Source organism: Plectrocnemia conspersa, unplaced genomic scaffold, assembly GCF_051122295.1.
Source record: "Plectrocnemia conspersa isolate PC_06_02 unplaced genomic scaffold, ASM5112229v1 ptg000009l, whole genome shotgun sequence".
NCBI classification, from domain to species: domain Eukaryota; kingdom Metazoa; phylum Arthropoda; class Insecta; order Trichoptera; family Polycentropodidae; genus Plectrocnemia; species Plectrocnemia conspersa.
In genome coordinates, this window is record NW_028277173.1 from 20,889,245 (window position 1) to 20,908,989 (window position 19,745).

General features: G+C 29.1%; 1 protein-coding gene across 9 annotated transcripts in view; it reads left to right on the forward strand.

The window, feature by feature from the left end:
- Rab3-GEF (Rab3 GDP-GTP exchange factor) overlaps window positions 1–16,739 on the forward strand; it is a 32,671-nt gene extending 15,932 nt beyond the window's left edge. For 2 of the 9 annotated variants that reach the window (XM_088192655.1, XM_088192653.1), the window contains 24 exons: window positions 57–160; window positions 249–516; window positions 579–737; window positions 1,480–1,690; window positions 1,749–1,850; window positions 1,930–2,027; window positions 2,196–2,390; window positions 2,458–2,670; window positions 2,790–2,996; window positions 3,062–3,443; window positions 3,588–3,838; window positions 3,901–4,059; window positions 4,124–4,433; window positions 4,502–4,632; window positions 7,523–7,651; window positions 7,757–8,008; window positions 8,118–8,357; window positions 8,431–8,575; window positions 8,647–8,774; window positions 9,169–9,336; window positions 12,911–12,983; window positions 13,071–13,117; window positions 15,654–16,231; window positions 16,311–16,739. In XM_088192655.1, the coding sequence (XP_088048781.1) occupies window positions 57–160; window positions 249–516; window positions 579–737; window positions 1,480–1,690; window positions 1,749–1,850; window positions 1,930–2,027; window positions 2,196–2,390; window positions 2,458–2,670; window positions 2,790–2,996; window positions 3,062–3,443; window positions 3,588–3,838; window positions 3,901–4,059; window positions 4,124–4,433; window positions 4,502–4,632; window positions 7,523–7,651; window positions 7,757–8,008; window positions 8,118–8,357; window positions 8,431–8,575; window positions 8,647–8,774; window positions 9,169–9,336; window positions 12,911–12,983; window positions 13,071–13,117; window positions 15,654–16,231; window positions 16,311–16,599 (4,839 nt within the window). In that variant the 3' untranslated portion in view covers window positions 16,600–16,739. Of the gene's footprint in view, window positions 1–56; window positions 161–248; window positions 517–578; window positions 738–1,479; window positions 1,691–1,748; window positions 1,851–1,920; window positions 2,028–2,195; window positions 2,391–2,457; window positions 2,671–2,789; window positions 2,997–3,061; window positions 3,444–3,587; window positions 3,839–3,900; window positions 4,060–4,123; window positions 4,434–4,501; window positions 4,633–7,522; window positions 7,652–7,756; window positions 8,009–8,117; window positions 8,358–8,430; window positions 8,576–8,646; window positions 8,775–9,168; window positions 9,337–12,910; window positions 12,984–13,070; window positions 13,118–15,452; window positions 15,577–15,653; window positions 16,232–16,310 lie in introns of those variants that run through there. The other 7 variants (XM_088192652.1, XM_088192654.1, XM_088192660.1 and 4 more) reach the window with 6 other exon arrangements.
- Window positions 16,740–19,745: the final 3,006 nt, after the last annotated feature.

A 19,745-nucleotide genomic window follows, 5' to 3' on the forward strand; every position in this document is an offset into this window, starting at 1 on the left:
AAGTAGAATTTTTTTGTGTAATATATAATAATTAATATACAATTTTAATTCAACAGGCATTAAGTAGCATGCTCACAGGAAACGGAGGTAAAACGAGCAATCCGGGAATTACCGCTTTATTACCATCGAGAAGAGACAGTTTGGGAGGCGCTACTCTTATGTAAGATAAAATATAATCAGCCAATATAGCATGTCTTGTACAATGAACATTTGTTTGAATTTACACTACAAAATCAAAAACAATTTAGGGTTCAAAATTCTCGCCATCAAACACCACACTCCGGTGGCTCATCTCCATCGCACGGTTATCAAACACACCTTTCAACTCATCCAGAAAATAAAAATCAATTACCATCATCTACTGGTTCTTCATATAGGCAACCGTTGTCGGGCCAAACTGGACCTGCATGCGGCAGACCTTCGATATCGGGACCAGGACAGGGATTTTCTGGATTCAATCCCTTGATTTATGGAAACGATGTAGATTCGGTTGATGTTGCCACGAGAGTAGCTATGGTATGTTATTATATTTTAGTACAATTACAATCATTTGAAGCTATGTAATAAAATAATTTTAGGTACGATTCTTCAACTCGCAAAATTTATTGGCAAACTTTACGGAACACACTCGAACATTGAGGCTGTATCCAAGACCAGTAGTTGCATTTCAAATCAACAGTTTTCTTCGATCAAGACCTCGCACGACCAATTTCTTGAATAAATTTGCTAGAACTCAAGTAAGTATTACAGTTTATTGACTCATATAAAATAATAATAATGAAAAATAAATATATTTTATTAATTTTATTGACAAGAATATTTACAAATTACTTTACTATTAATTACAAAAAAACTCATTGAATAATCTGAAGTTATGCACAGATGATGTACTTAGTTTATATTGATTCTTTAACATTAAACATAATCATAATATATGCAGTAGTATTAAATTTGGATTTTAAGTAGCCAATAGATGACTTAAAAATATTTTTAAGAGGAAATACTTATATCTTGACCCGATAATACATTTAATGTATGAGGTGATGTAACCATATTATTGAATCATTTTTATATATTTTAAGGTTTATTATTGATGTAGAATATTGTTCCACAGTTTGCAACCTATGTAATGATTAGAAAAAAATCGATTGGGCACTCATGGATTTAAGATCGAGTTGATATCTCTATGTTTTAACTATGTTTATGTTATTTTGGTTACATATTTACAAGCATGTAGTTTGTATTATACGTGTCAGTGAAACATTAATTTGTTAAGAAAATTACACATAGTATTTAATACATTTGAACATCATTACTGTCTAGATTATTAAGTTATATAAAAAATAAACACTAGTAAAAAGAAAACTGTACAGAAGTAAAAAATGTAGTTTTACATAAATTTCTGAAATGTTTTGAAAATATTTATAAACATTTTATCTCAGATCAACCTGTATATTTATATAAATTTCATTGTTTTAGGCTGTAGAATTTTTAGCTGAATGGTCTTTAACTCCAAGTAACGTTGCCTTTTTGAGGGTACACACTGGCGTGTTCGATCCTCACCAAATTGGAGATAAACCAAAATGGTTCGCCAACACTTTAGATCCAATTAGGTTTTCGGTCTGGGATGACGGCAGCTCTTTGAACGGTGCTTTGAGATCATTACAAAGACAAGATCATCAACCAACAGGTATTTAAAAAAATCAAACTTTAATTGTTATATAATTTAACCAATCAATCTATTATAGATGAGAGTGGATCTGATTCCGAAGGCGCTGAAAGCACTAGTTCATCTTATTCCTCATTGAGCGATTTCGTTTCTGATATGGTGTCTTCTGACGTTTCACCTAGTAAATTTATCTTTATTAATAATAAAAATATATTGCGATACATATGTGTATCCAAATATTAAAATTTTAGGTTTTCTAGGGGGTAATAATCAACATCATGGCATGGGAGAAGTGTACGGAGCGGTTGTCCAGTCTGCGATACCAATGACTCTATCTTCATCCTTAGATCCAAAAACTGTAACACAATGCCTATAATACTATATTCGGAAAGTAATGATGAAAGATAAAATCAAAGTGATTTTTCAATAATGCTGTTAACATAATTTTTTGATTCTCAACTTTCCGAATATCTTTCATATGTAATATAATATATGTTTCATTACTTTAAATATTGATTATCATTAGGTATATGATCCACCTTCAAGTTTATTATATCCAAACGGTCAAGGACCTGGTAGATCTCCACATCCATCTCGTTCGCCAAGTCCAACACCTTCCAGCTCAGATAAAAGTGATTTTTCAGACGATAATCAAGTTCATGCTACTGGACAAATGGACGATAACGTGCCATCGGAAGACGGTATTCAAGAAAAGGAAGAGGTTAGTCAGTTCTCCATCTCATAATCCTATGCAAAACTATGAACTATGCAATCACATACATTTGTAGAAAAAGAGCGAAAGTTTCGAAAACGAATCCGATTCGAACTCGACGACAACGTCCAAAACAGTAATCAGTAGTCCAGCTTTCCAACCACAAGCTTCACCGCCAAAACACGATAGCACCAGTACCAGTGATTCTGACTGGTCATCCACAGCTAGTCACCGTAGTCAGATTAGTAGTAATCAACGCGGATCACTGAGAGGAAAACCTACGACACCAGTAAAATTGCTTTTTAAACATTTCAGGGGCTTTCAAATTCACTGCTTCATCATCAATAAGTTTGGAACCCCTGTAGTTTAATTTAAAAGACAGTAGTTAAAAATAATTTATGATTACAGAAACAGACGGGTGTTGGAAACATGTTAGCTAGAACGAGTTCATTCGGCTCGAATCAAGGTGGAAGTGGTTCTTCAGCTACTAGTTCTTCATCGGGCGTTACTAGACAAGGATCTCAAGGTTCATTGCTTGAACAATTCACACATCAAGCTAAAGGATTAGTTAATAGGCAGGGGAGTCAGGAAGGCATTCTAGCTCATATGGATAAAGTTAGTACAATTTATTATTTTTATATTTTATGTAGATTTTTATTAAATATTTTTTTTATTATTAGTTGACAGTTCAAGCTAAAAAAGCGGCCGAAGAAGCTTCGAAGAGCGTACAAGTAGCATCAAAGAGTGCTTTAGAAGCAAGCAAAACTGCCGCTGGTGTTAGTAAAAATACTTTCGAGGATCTAACATATGTTGGCAAGACTACTTTTGATGATATTACTAAGAGCGCAAAGGAAGCAGCAGCTAAGAAAGGATTTATAAAGACTGACTCGTGGAGTAGCGGAAGCCCCCCTGGAAGTAGAAGAGACTCTTCTCAAACTGCAGTACAGACGACTAATCTCATTACGACCACCCATAGAGATTTCTTCTCAAATATTAGTTCAGATTTAAATGGAATTGCAGCTTCAACTTCAAGCATTTTTAGCGATTTATTTGGAGGAAAAGGTTTGGATTATTACTTATTAGTATTATTTACCACAAAGCTATTATTAAAAATAAAAAAAACAAAACAGAATTTTTTAGATAATACCTACTTTTATAAAGAATTATGTAAACTCTTAAAACATATTAATTCAAATTAAATTTTAGGAAAAAATGCAAAACAAGGTCAACAAACCCAACAAGCAAAGCAAGCATCGGCAAATACACAACAGCCTGCTCCTAAACCAAAGAGTACAGGTTCAGCCCAAAGCTTTGGACCATTTCCTCAAGGATCCAAAGGTCTTGTGCAGAAATCGCCTCTTATACGACACACGAATGCTGGTCAGAGAGATGATCAAATGAGAGCTCAACATGAGAAGACTAATACAAATTCTGAGAATCAAGCTTTCCTCAATGATGTATGCATATAAATGATTTATAATTTGAAGACACTTATTAATAATTTAAATATATGTTCAAGGTTATAACTGCAGTATTAGAAGGCGAAGGTGTTGGGTGGCTAAAACTAAATAGGCTAAAAAAATTGATGGAAGACGAATCGTATAGAAATCTCGTTTTGAGCAAGTTAAATAGAACTTTGAATAAGAAGATTTCGCCAGATGATCACATTGAAGATGTTGTAAGTGATTTTTTAGAATAGTTTATTTTTATGAAGGATTGATTTAATAAAACATAAATTTTAGTGTCTTCCAAAGAATGTTTGGAAAGGGATACTTAAAATGTTACTTACTGTAATACACGGCTTAGAAGTTACTTTCTCAAATTTCGGCTTGGGTGGTATGGCTTCTGTATTCCAATTATGCGAAATAGCTCACACACACTTTTGGACCAAAGAAATAATAGCAGTTGATGATTCTGGTTTATCTGGAACTGAAAGTCAAATGTCTACAATGCAAATACCGAGAGGTTTTAGTCCTTTTGGCAGTGGAGAAAATATCGGTTCACCGATGAGTCCATCTTCTTCTCCTTCTACGAGAAAGAATTCTCAAGCTGGTATTTAAATTATTTATTAAATAATTGTGATAGCCAAGCTCAAGATAATATATTATTTTACTTTACAGAGCCTCCAGTAGTTAAATACTCTGATCATGATGATCCTGCCGATAATCAAACCACATCTGATATGTTCAAAGATATGTTGAATCAAAAAAGAAATATGCTTCTAAGCAAACTTACTTCATTCGAATCAGATGTAAGTATATATTTGATTTAATATAATTTTAATACTATATATTAAAAATAGATGAGTAATACATATTGACTACTAAAGCCCTTTCCTGTTTTTATAATATAATACAACCAAAATAAAATTCTTAGCTACAATGATACGATAAGTGATTATGATTCAATACGTACAGTTTTTTATAGTATATAATAAAACAAATAAATCAGGTATTGTATCTTTATAGCAATAACCTTACCGTTAAATTTATATACAATGAGTAAAAGTAAATATAAAAATATTATTAAAAAAATATTTTCCTTGTGTAATTCACTGGTATTTGTAGTCAAGTTCATTGTGTAGTAATAGTAAATGGTGTGTTATTGGCTTTGCACGCAAAGTAATATGTTGATACATAAGTTTTGACATATTTTATGACGCTAATAAAAATATATACTATTTCTATAAATAATCATTTTCTATTCTATAAATAATAAAGAATAGTTTGATCTGGCCAAGAAAAAGTTAGGAGCTCGTAAATATTTGAAAGTGTTTGTGACAAAAGTGAATTCACGATTATGTTTTTGTTTATTTATTGATGGCATTGCCATGACTGTGGTAAATATAAACATAAGTGAACGTACAGTAGGAAAATTCGAGATTTTATATTTCACTTTGGCGATTTTTCATTGCTTGTTAAAGAAATCTGGTTTGTGGCGATCTCATAAAAATATTTGGTATGTTATTAGGCATTCACCATATTTTCGATTTTGATTTATATAGATCATTAATTTATATAAATAAGTATATTGTCAATGTCAATGAACAGCACTTGATTCAGTTTTTGTATCGAAAAAAATAATAAACTATTATATATAATGATGTAATTAATATGATAAGTACACAGTATATCATAATAAAACGTATAAATATGTTAATAATGGTTTAAATTTGACTAAATGTTTTTGTGCCAGTTTTCACAAAATACAACAATATATTCAAGCAGCTTTTCAATTTTTATGAGTACATAACGTTCATTTATTCTATGTCTATGTATTCTTTGTTGATATTTTAACAGAAACGATATTAATATGCAGTGCGTTCCGGCATATTTTTTTAACGGTACTTTTGATGTTTAAAAATCGATTGACAATCTGGGTAACATTTTATTTCATCATTTTTACGTAAATATAACGTTATTATTTTTATTTTCTTTATTTTTGAGTGTAAAAGTTTAACCTCAATTTTAAAAATGAAAGATAATTTCGGTTACTTCTCAAACGCCGGTCCCACTAAAAAAATACTACAACAGTAACTGAAACAATGGCAGAAAATATGGCTATATTGGTATGATAAGAAACTATGTGAAGTATGGACGCAAAAGATAAGAAGCTACAATTTAATTTACGATGTTTTTACAATATTACAATTTTCAATGAGTGATAATCAAATGAAGAACATTTAAACCGAATTTCGATTAATAGGAGAGCGCAAAAAACAATTATCCCTTCTCAGAAGTCAAAAATTAACGTCAAAACCAATAAAATCGTGCCTTCACCGTCGCAGTGGGAACGCTCGTTACCGAGCGTACCCACTGTGACGGCGCCGACACGATTTTATTGCTTTTGACGTGAATTTTTGACTTCTGAGAAGTGATAATTGTTTTTGCGCTCTCCTATTGACCAAAATTCGATTTGAATACACTGACCAAAATTCCCATATCAGAAGTCCGTAGTAATACGGTAAGGATAGCTATCATATTTTTAAAACATAGTGTAATACCTAAATGCAGACAAACTATGGGGAAATATGTGAGATGTGACGTCTGTCTATACTTCTTTCGTTTATTTTCTCCTGAGAGATCAGTTGGCTTAGCTTGTATTTCAGATTTGACATAATAACAGTTCTAAAACTGGTTTTAGAACTTTCATTAGGTTAGGTTTGGGTTTTAGTTGCAAATAGACGTTTCGCGAATGTCAAATTGAGTTTTATATATATTAAAGAGCGGCCAGCGCTCATCAGTGAAATAATATATATCTACTGGTGAAAATGTATTTGGACTTCGCTAGTGAAAATAAAACATATTTTCACTGGTAAAACTATTATAAATGTATATCTAACGATTTTATTTTCCGATCTGATTTTACTGAAATTAAATATTTTATAAAATATTTTCGGTATATTGTTATTTTTAGATTTTCTTTGACAACCTTCCCGCTCTTTTCAGGAGAGGGAGGGGGCAATCCAAAAATTAAAAAGAACAACCACATTCAGTGTTTTTTTTTAATATTTGAAAACATGTCTAATCGAGTATTCTTATTTCTCGATACATTATATAAAACATTTTTTATTATATAAAATTAAATTTGTACGAATATTTTTAAAAGGTTTGTAATCACTGCCTTTTTATAACGCTACATATATAAGGGTGGTTTTATGCCTAATATGCATACTTCTTGGAAGGTTTTTAATAGGGGTCTGGGAATGACGAAATATTGTTGAAAAATGCATACTTTCTAGGAATTTTTAATAAATTAAAAAAATAACCTTTAAATTTTTTGCGATTTTCTATTACTCTAACCAGTCGGCAGATTTATTTTTGATTTGGTGATCTAAGAATCGGCAGATTGCAACATGATTTAGAGGCAGTTAATATAAAATTTCTCAGAAAATTATTTTTATATAAAAAACTTTTATATAAAAATAACTTATTTGTTATTCTTATACTTATGTAACTAAATAAAGTTTATTTGTTAAATTTTATATATTCCTTGTATAACATATATTCTTCTATTTAAACTTAAAGAACATCAAAATGAAAGTTGTAAGGGCTTAATTAAGCTTTGCATTGCCAATTTTACATGTGCATGCTATGTTTGTATTAGTAGAATGTGTTGTCTAGTTTGTATTTGTGGGCTAGGGTACGCTACACGGATCCGAATCCTCTTTGGCTGAGACGGGTTCTATTACTACCAACCCAAATGCATTTGCAACACACCGTGCTTCCTTTAGATCCACTGTATCCGATACTGAAGTGCAAACCGGCAACGTAAGTATCCAAAATTAAATTCACTAGCATGATATTTAGTTTGACATAAAATAAAACTATTTGGTGTATATGTGGATATGCTATGAAACTTATAAACTTTTTTAGTTTCCAAAAATACCAAAGCAAAGAACGGCGAGTGTGTGGTCTTCAAAATCTACTCTTAGCACTGGATTCAGATATACGGGAGGACACATTGTCAACACTTCTCCGACTCCATCTCCCGATAGTGGTCGAACGTACATTTTCCAAGGATTATTAGGCAAAGAAAGATCTACATTATGGGACCATATGCAGTTTTGGGAAGACGCATTTTTGGATGCTGTGAGTCAAGAAAGGGACACTATAGGAATGGATCAGGTAATTATTAATAAAATCGTAGGTTAATATATATATGTTTTTCTTATCTGGTGTGAAAAATATAATTAGCTAATAAAGCAATATCTTAATAAAAATCATATTTTTTTAGGGGCCTGGTGAAATGATGGAACGCTATAAATGTCTGAGTGATACCGAGAGAAAGAGATTAGAGCATGAAGAAGATCGTTTACTTTCTACTGCTCTTTATAATCTCACAGCTGCTCTAGTGATGCTTGGATGCGATCCAAATTACATTAGAAATAAAGTAAGACGTTTATTGGCCAAAAGTCATATCGGTCTAGTTTATAGCCAGGAAGTCAATCAGCTGTTGGATCAAATCGGAAATTTAGTGAGCTTTTATATTTTAATTAAATAAATATTTATTAATAAAATTATTTTAATGTTTTATTTAAATTTTTTAGCATGGTAATGATATTGATCTCAAACCACTTGGTTCAAGATTGCTTCATCGACAGTCTTTTACGGTACATCAAGGAACTGATGCTACTGGTGAATTAAGGTTCATGGAAGTGAGAGACGATGGACTTATTTTGAGATCAACTCAAGGTTTTAAATTGATTTACTTATGTTTTTTTTTAAGTATTTTGGCGATTTATGAAAACAATTATGTTTAACAGGTTCAATTGTGGAACGATGGTGGTACGAGCGTCTGGTGAATATGACTTACAGTCCAAAAATCAAAGTATTATGTCTTTGGAGGCGCAATGGCGGTCAGACTCAACTAAACAAATATTATACAAAAAAAGTAAATTAAAAAATGATTAATGTTCCGAAAGTCTTTTAGCAAAATATAAGAGAAATTGTCAGTCTATGATTAAAAGTACAGAATACAATCGATGCTAGAATTAAAAATTAAAAAAACCAAGAACAACATTGACCATTACAAAAGTGCAAGTTGTGTAAAAAAATAAATCTTGGTCGTTCCAAAGCCCAACTTTGTAAGCATATCTAATAAAGCGTTCTTTTCTGTTCTTGCAGCTTAGTAAACTTCGTGGTAAAAATACGAATTTAAGCGATCTTTACTGTACGTGAATATCATTATTTCCGTAATCCTTCTTTGAAAGACTAATGGAACATTCAATTTTATATTTAATAGAATTTGTTGGATTTTTAGTTATATAAATTGCGTTTCATTTTAGTGCAAAGCTCTTTATTATTGCATCAAAGACGCAATGGAGAGAAACGGAGGAGGAGGAATTGGCGCCGAGCTTGGTGGTGAGTTTCCAATCCAAGACTGTACTACTGGAGAAGGTGGACTCATACAAGTGTGTATGGAAGGTGTCGGGTTATTATTCCAGCACAGCAAGGTAAGACTTTTCTGACATCACTCGTGAAAGTGCAATTTTTAAACTTTTTAGTGTTTGTGCATTTATATATATATTATATATGAATTTTTAAGTATTTATTCTTGATGCTTTTCGTACTTTTCGATTCTGATACGAGGAGAATTTATAACATTCACCAACTTATAATTATGTCCCTCCTTGTCAGTTATTAAGTTTATAATAATTCAATTGGAATGACAATGAATATGTCAATAATTTTATTATATAACGACGCGCAGTAATCAAAGGAGAGGCATTGACTGTTGTGAGCATAAATTCAATACTATATTTTTATAATACTCTAATGATGTGAAGCCAATTTTGTTATATTAAGCTTTTATTGCTCTGCAATTGCTTGGTATGATATCTCATAATCGAGATGGTCGTATATGAATTAGGAAGACAGTTTGAAATTATTGTTAAATAATTAATATATTAATCACAAAATTTATTTCAGCTCAATTCGAATATTTTTATTAGTGGAAATGTAACAAAAATACAAAATTGTAATTTAACACAAATATATCTAGTTAAAAATCTGTTTTAGGAAATACATATTTTTAAATCTAGAAACTAATTCTTATTAATATTCTGATGCATATATTAGAGGTTAGAAGATTTTTTGTATATTTTATGAAATTACAAAGTGAGTTAGTCATAAATTTCATAGAGTAATTTGTATGTGGATGTTATCTTATATGAGGGATATTTAAAAAGTGAAAATATAACAAAAACCAGAAATAATTTAATTATACATATGTCTTTTAAAACATCCTTTATCAAAAATAGTTAATCGGTCGTTAAACGCCAGTTACATATTATTTGTCAATTTAATAAAAAAATATTTTGTCTCTTCTTGTACTAACTCTTGACAGCACTTTATAATAAAAGTGATGGATTTCAGAAACACTTTTATTTTCGCCCAATTGATAGACAAAGTTATTTTAAATTTAACGATACTGTAACTAAAAGCTGGTAAAATCTGTTTCTCTGTGTAACATATCATTACTATTCGAATATCCTTTGTATATGCATGGGGATGAAAAATATACTGTATAAAGTCATACTTATTAATTAATATAACACTACAACTACAATAAAAATAAACATACTATACAATAAAGTATATTGAATAATCGATAATGACAAATACATCTTACAAAATAAAAATGCGTATTTTATGATATTAAAAATCGCTATTTAGTTAAAATTTTAGGGTTTTATTTGTATAAGTATTTGCCTTTGATTTAAAAATATATTAATGACAATTTGTAATCGATATAAACACATAGAAAACCACCGAACAATGTGATTTTTTACTTATAAAGGACGCGATATATTATATATTTAATTAGATATAAGCAATTTATTTTTATTAGACATATTTATTATTAAGTATATTATATTATATTGCAAGGACCACTCAAAATTTCCCAGTTTTCGCTATATATTAAAAAAGTACTAATATACGTGTGTGTTACACAATCATTGTGATGCATTGTATCTTTTTATTCATCTATATATTAATAAAAAAAACAGTTCCTAAAAAAATAATCCCTGCTCGCATATTGCTTGCAACCTTATCATTATATCTATATTTTATCAAACATTTTATATTATTTTTATATATTATTCTTGATCTAAATTTAATTATATATATTTATATTTAGGTTGAGTTTTAATTTGTTATACATATATCATATATTTATTATATTTATACATATATGTTTTAATTAAACATATACGTATATTTGTAAAGTAATTTGATTTGATATAAATGATAATAAAAATATTGATTTACTGGTTTCAGTGTTATGCATGCTGCTATCTGTTGGCCTTCTATATTCTTCTTAATATATCGCTAAGCAATATTGAAGTATATAAATTCAAATCTAAAATAATGTATTGATTATATATATTTTATTTGATTTAATATGATAATTTTATATATACCCTATGAATAGACGATGATAATAAATTACTAATAACGGTTGACAATGTCTATGTGAGCTTTTTCATTTACACTAAATGGAAAAGCTCTGCCAGTAGCTTAGGAACTTTTGAGATGGTCCTTGGGTGTTGCACATAAACTGTCTCGTTTTTAATTTTTTTAACATATCCACACCCCCGAGTGACCTTTTTTAAAAATATTAATAATAGAAAGAGACTTTATCTGCACACTATAGCAGTGGAAACTAATGTGATGTTTTTTGTTTGTTTTGTTTTTTGCGTTTGTCTGGATTTGGCGTGTCCGCTGCTGACCGTCAGGATTATGAGGTACAGAGTGATTCTAAAAAATCGTTCTCATGTCTGTCCGCTACACACACTGTCACTTCATCACGTCGTTAGAACGACTTGTCTTATATACATATATACATATTATATATTATATATATATACCGGGTGTTTATGAAGTAATCCTCGATTATTTTTACCATTGAACGATGCGAATCAAAATGTGAAATTCGATCATCAACGACAGAAGATGAGATAACAACAAAAAATATAAGCCAGACGCGACTAAATTCTATCGTACAATGATAATTTTACATGCTTGATTCCATTGCTTGAATTTGAAATAATGAGCGATTTAATAAACAGCCTGTATTTAGAGCAACTGACTGTATTAGAGTAGAGGGCTTTTCCTGTAGTTTTTGAGGCTTACGAACCATTTGATCTTTTTAGCATCCTTTTAGTTGTCATTTTATTGCGACTGTACCCTCACAGTATTAAAATTGTACATTGTTATAATAATAATAATACAAAATAACAACGTGTGAGGCATTTATTAAAAAAAAGCATAGTAGAGCCTTAGACTCACGGTACACAGATTTTCTGTGCATCACCCCATGTATATGGTAATATTTGGTGTTATATTGTTTATAAAAAAAATATGAAGCAACATGTCAGTGGTTACATGGTGTTTGTTTTAGTTACTGGCTAATCTTAGTGCAAGGTTATATATATTATATTATTATTATTATTAATTAATTAATTTAGAGCAGACCATCTCTTAAGTTTCATGGCGCAACTCTGGCTGGGCGGAGTAAGCCGTGACATAGCTGGCTGATGACTGTTGCATCCCAAGCTGCTCTTGTTGATCATTATTTTGGAACCACTTCCTATTTTCCTTCATTTTTTCATCTGCATGCAAAAGAGCCTACATTATGCTTTGTGTCTTGGCTTTAGACGATTAATATGTACATATTATATTATATATACAAATAGAGAGTGGCTGTTGCAAGGTACACACACACATGAAACAATAACACATTTTATAAATAACAAAAATAAAAATAAAATGTTAATATAAATATGTTAGAAGCACACATTAGGCATGTCACGTTGAATTGTTTAAAACGTAGGTTTTATTTTAATTATTATTTTTAATCACAAATATACACCAGATAAACGATATGTAAAAATGTAACATAACGCTTTAAGGTTATTTATAAAAACATACAAAAAAGCTATTAGTTTCACTCGTATTAGATTGTTTAATTTCTCTTGGATGTTATTGTATAAAAACCTTCATTTTTGTATTAATTAATTTCAGTTTTTCGTACGTTTGGATCATATACGAAAATGCTTTACTCAAAAAGGAGGAATTTTCATCTTGGAAGAATTCAGTAAGATGAATTTTATATATATATAATATACATATATGGCATAAAATACTATAATATTCAATAAATATGTGTGTTATTTTTTTTTAGATCCTAAGACCAGACAAGTTATACAAAGAAAATATAAATCTTCCATGGTATGCATGTTTTATTTATATACTATCTTATTGGTGTGGTCTATGTAAACTTGATGTTTTTAGTTTATTTATTGTGGTATGTATGTATTATTATTGACTCCAATATATTTTATTATTATTATCTTTTAAATGTTTCAATTAATTGGTATGTAAATAAATATAATTAAAAAAACATTATTCATAAATTTATCTGGTTCTTATATGTTATTCAGTATTTGGCCTAAGCATAGAGATTATCAACTTCTTGAGATTATCTCATTACATTAAAATATTTTAGTACTCTTAGCAACGCTGTTCAAATTGCCAATTATTTAATTTTAATTTTGAGGGCTTATTAAAAATATAAGCTAGTAAAAAATAGTTATTTTTCACTTAAAAAGTTATTAAATTTATACGAAGGAAATAAAGTAAAAAAAAATACGCATTAACTAATATTAAAAATAATGGATATATTTGCGGGCCGCATGTTGGACAGCGCTGATGTAGAGCATTAAATATTAAAATAAATTTAGCTTATCCAACATTTAATAATATGTTAATTATATGTATATGATAACGTTATTTAAGTAATAGTTACAAAAATATTTTAAATTTACAAAAATTCAAATGGCAAACGCAACACGCAACGCGAAACTTCCCATACTTCCACCACTCAATAAATTGACCTAAAAAAATGTGGATGGTCCCTGATTTTATGACTTCATCACATATATTTAACCTTCATTCACTCACTAATTAAATTTATTTTTTAATAAAAAAATCACTAATAAAAACATTTTTATATGCTTATCCCTCGATTTACGCAGTTAGATTTTTTTTATAAAAAACAGATAATATACTCCCAATCAAACATATTTGGTACACATGCTTGATCTGGAACCAATCCCACTACCTATGCAGTGTTCCGAGCTGCTTTTAAAAGTGAATGCGTGTCGTTGAATATTTTTCCCGTTTACTTTATAATTTGAAGAAATGATCGTTTTAATACAAACTTCGATTTACGCGATATTTTCTGGAACGTATCTATCGTGTAAATCGGAGGAATAAATGTTGATCACTTTTGTTAAAATTTATTTAATTACAATATTACCGTAGATATTGTAAATAAATTCAACTAATTTATGTTATAGTTATGCAATAATATGATGCTAGGTTTTGAATGGTGCGGATGCGGTATAACACATAAGAACCATTTAGTTTAACAAAAACAGCATTTGAAAATTCAAATTTTAAAATTGAAACGATAAATTATATTACTAAAAAAGTTCACTCTAATTTTTAATTTTTTAAATCTTTGATCTCAATTATTTGTTTGTTTTTTATGCTTGCGACCATTTTAGAATAATTAAATATAACATATAATAGTTCAAAGTTATTAAAAATAATAATTCTGGAAAGTTATGTTGTCTAACTTTGGTAATTAGGATTGTCAAAAAAAATATTTGGAATATCTTTAAATCGCAATATAATATCATGAACATTAATACATTTGATTGTACTAAGAGTTTCTAAATTCGCGCCTGCTTTCTTTTTCGCAACCCAACGCGCGCGTGTATACGCTACCGCTAATTTTTTTTATAAAAATAATTTTGTACACTTTCTATCACTGCTAAATTAATATTAATTGATTGTTAAAAAGCAATAAACATGTTTTTTTAAATTAAAATAAGTTTGTTAGTGATACAGGATATCGTTTTAATTTTTATTTATTATGAATATCAATTTTCCTAATTAAATAACTAACAAGAAATTGCCAGTTCTTTACGTCATGGTTATAACATAGCCATTTTTCAGCATTTTTCACACTAGAATCACAACTTTGCTACGTTAATGGGACCCTAGCAGAAATGGTTGTATTGCGAGTAAAAAATGTATATTTTTCTACGAATAGTATAAAACTTCTTGTTATCAATTACTAAAATATTTCAATTACATTTTAATTGCGTTATGTATAATGAATGAATGAATGATAATAATAAATTTATTTTAAATTATAAAAAAATAAAATTAAAAAATATAATACAAAAGTTAAAATTGTATTTATATAATAATAATATATTGATATTTTTATATAAACTTATTTAAAAAGTGAATTGTAGTATAAACTTTTTTTATTTATAAACAGTAGATATAAATTGATTAATTAAAAATTTTAATTAAAAAAATATTTATAGGAACGTTAAATGCTTTTTTGAATGTATTTTATTTTTGAACATATTTTGCTTTCGCTGAATATAATACAAATAAAAATAAATTTTATTCGTGTGTAAATCGTTATTTCTTATTTGATTCTGTGTTTTTATGTTTTGTTCTTTGTTTTTGCATGTGATTCTAGGCTAGTGATATTACTAAGACTTTGCATCGATTTTTTTCAATTGCCGTTATGTGTAAGATGAATGATGGAATACCTTATTTTTTTATTTAATTTTCGAGAGCTTCTTATATTTTGTGATATTATTGTAAGCATGTCGTATTCTTATTTATTTAATTTATTATTTTTCATAGAATGTTATTGATTGTTTTATATGGATTTTAGGCGGATCAGATATGTTATGCTGTTCTATGCGTGTTTTCCTATCTGGCCGCCGGTCAAGAGCAAAAAAAGCACATTCTGCAACAAGCAGCCAAAGGAGCTTCAGATCAGCATGATGCTGAAGGAGAAGATAATCCACATCAACCGACAATATCGTCGGTTCCTTCTTCTGTGATTTCAAGTCCAGTTTTAAAAAATGTCAACGCTAACAGGCGTTCTTCCGAGAATGATCCGAGCGGTAATGTGACAAGTATGAAATCCAATGCACCCATAGTATCTTCATCTCCTGTCGATAGTGGATCCAAATCACAAATAGCGCAGAAAAGCGAGTTTTCCTCATGTGGCAACCCCCCTCCCCGCCATCCACCCCCACCGCTGATTCCGCCTAGGAAAAACTCACAAGGGAACGTAGTGCTTTTGAATAGGCAACAATCTGGCGGAGATTTGAGAAATAGCTCCCAACAAAGTGCACCTTCCAGACAAATGAGCCAAGGTCCCCCACCAGCCATACCACCTCGTCGTGCACCGCCACCCTTAGGTATGGGCCGCCATAATACCATGCCAGAACCGCAAGAATTTAGGTGAGACTAAAAGCAAAAAGATTTCAAAAAAAAATATTAAATGCTATTGTATAAATCAATTCAATTTGCTGTTGTTCAGACCATCGTCCGGATCACAAGTCATATCATCAGGTTCACCATCATCACAAACAAGCCCAATTCCCATACAGCAGCCTTCGAATAGTCCTGTTTTGTCGCAAAGTCCGCCTAGGAGGCTCGGCCAGAGACAGGGTTCGATATCGGGACCCTTCTCTGGTACGAATCCCTTTGTAACACCGCAAAGAACGGCCGAGTTTGTCATACCTCAAAGGAGAAGTGGTGGTTTAACAAGACAAGCTTCGCAATCGACTGGTGAGATTTCTGGTGGTAGTCCTCCGAGGAGACGCTGACAAGGAAGACTTTCGTTGCCGATGATTTATGGAGACGAAGACGCTCAAGCGTGCATCATGCCATCTTGTTTGCCATGGAAAATCAGACAATGAATAGTTAAAAATACATTTTAAACAAAGAAACAATTGTGAAATTGTAAATATAATACTATATCGTCAATCAAAAAGTGAGGGTAACCAACATTGTACATAAAATATGACCATTTAATATTATATGTATATTTATGTGCCACGTTGTAAAAATAGTGGTTTTCGAATATTAATATATAGTCAAAATGAAACAATATTATTATAATATATTTTTATAGAGCATAGAAAATATAAATTATTAAAGCAACGAAATACCGACAGCCTTAAGTGTAAATTGGTAAACTTAACTTTTGAATGAGAATTATTCAACAATGCTTCCTTTCTTCCATTATACTGATACATAAGATATAAAAAAATACAGTAATTAAAAAACCTTTTAATTATTAATATGAATTTCATACTTCTCAACATACCACCACTTCTCCTTTAAGGTATGAATTTCATGTTAGTAACAACAACAAAAAGCAACAATTTAAAGTGTAATGAAATGTTTGCTGAACTGATAAAAATAAAAAAATCACACATTTTACACTTAAGGCTTTCGATTTGTTTTTTTGTATTGTATATTTATTTTTAATAAGTGGGCACATAGTATCATAATGGCGCCAATGAAATGTCAGATTTTTGGTCAAATTTTTAATTTCGTTGTTAGGATGAGGCTTTTTCAAATTAAAACATTTTTTTGTACGATAATGAGGTATTCTATAGCTTTTTTTAATATGTTTTTTATCTTGATATAATTAAGATAAATAAATGTTCCTTATTTTATTTATAAAGTAAGAAACACATTTAAATTTATGCGTTAATAAACTTTGTGTTTATTCGTGATATAATATCTTAATGAGAAAATTATACTTGAAGTATTATATTAAACATTAGGACCAACATTTTATTTTAATTATTGTATTTAGCTTTAAAATTCATAATATGACCAAAAATCGAATATATTGTATTAAATAGAAGATAAAAAATCCAAAAAAAATATTAATTAATAAATGTAATACTGGCGTCTATGAAAAGTTTTCTTAACATTATAAATTATTATTTTCTAAAAAATGCAGTAATAAGTTTTTGTGTCCACTGTGAATTTAAATTACAAAATTATTTCGTCAATATCTTTATAAGTTATTTGCTCATGTTTAATAATTGTAAATAAATAATGATACATGTTCTTTAAATAAATATTACATAGTGAAGAGTTCTATATTCTTAAAAATAACGTTCAAGAAAACAATTACAATATTTATGTATATATCAAATAACTAATATATAGAAAAAAACCTGATCATTAACGCTTGTCTAAATATTATATTTTTATAAATAAGCAGAATTTATTTATTTATTTATTAATTATTTACAAGCTATTCTATTAATTTTCCATCTTTAATAAAATATTACATATTGAATGTGTAATACATATTGTTTCTTTTGCCTTTCGAATAATCATTAATAAATAATGAATTCTAAATTTATAAGTAACGATGCGCATACATACAGTATATATATATATATATTGTAAAAATATGTATTATTTGACGTGAAGGCTTTCGAATTGGAAAATATTATATTAAATCCCGTTACCTGATTACGGTGACCATTTTCTGTGATCCCTTAGATATAATATCTGTGTATTTGATGTGTGTTTTTTTATCGTTAAACTTATTAATTTAATAGTGTTATTTTAGAACTTTTGATCTGTCGGGTAGTGACGATGTATTTTTGTTGAAATGTTAATCGTTCATATCAATTTTATGACGAAGTGTCTTATAGTATGCAAACGGTGAAAATCACAATATATAAAATATCAGATTTGAGTTTGCAATTACTTGCACAAATCAGTTTAAATGAATTATTTATATTTTTTCGAATCATATCAACAAAGTTATTTATAATTGTGATAAAAATAATATATTTTATTGATATATTTGTTATAACCTTTTAAATTCTAAATCATTTATTAAAAATATGGCTTTGATATCATTATCCTACAGACGCAAGGTCTGAATTTAGGACAATAAATGTGTGTAAATTAAAATATAGATAATTTTCGAATCACTAAAATGTTCAATTTAATTTCGTTGTATATAATCAGTAAAAAATATACACTTCACGTATACAAAAGCAGTATTATTTTTGTTAGTTGTTTAATAATTTTAATTTGACCATTATATTGAAACATATATATTATATAGAAATCTTTGCCTTGATGTTGTAATCAAAATTACTATCCACGTTTAATAGCAATAAATGTATTGTATGTAAGTTGTTTAAATTGCTTAGTAGATCTTGATCGAATTGAATAACATCAAATTCTCTATCATAGCAGAAGAACAATAAAATCTGATGTAATATATCTTTACGTTTGTTTATAAAGAATGTGTTAAGACAGTCAAGCATATAAAATGATTTAAACATAGAAAATTGTTGAACTAGAACAACGTTATGATAAAATGATATTATTTATGTTTAAGTTTTATTATGTTGCTGTGTTTTATTCGTTTGCATATTGTAATTGATCAATAAAAATGCTTTAAAGGTACATATTTTTATTTTTCGTTACAATTCCTTAAATCCCAATTATTGTTTGTTTGTTTTTCTAACCAGCTGTAGTTAGTGGTTGTGATTGTGACTAATGCGAGGCAGTCTACGATATTATACAGCTGTGAACGTTGCTTTTCCATAACATTTAAACATATATTGGATAAGTTTTGCAGTATCTGATACTCAGACTATGTAAATCAAGTATAATGCGAGAAATAAACTATATTAAGTTCCCAAGGTAAGCTTTGACAAACGCTTTTAGCCGTTGAAGCATATTTATGATTTTAACTGATAAGGAACTTTTTGCTCAGCTTGCATTTTATTCTATAAAATATAATTGAAATGCATTTAAATCTTACATATTTTTTTCAAAGTATATATTAAATATATTTAATTTTTTTAATAGAATCGAAGTTATCAATAGCTATTTTATTACTTAATTATTTTATGGAAATTAAAAAATAAAGTAAATTTTAAAATTGTTAAAAATATAATATAACTAGGGATTCCAATCC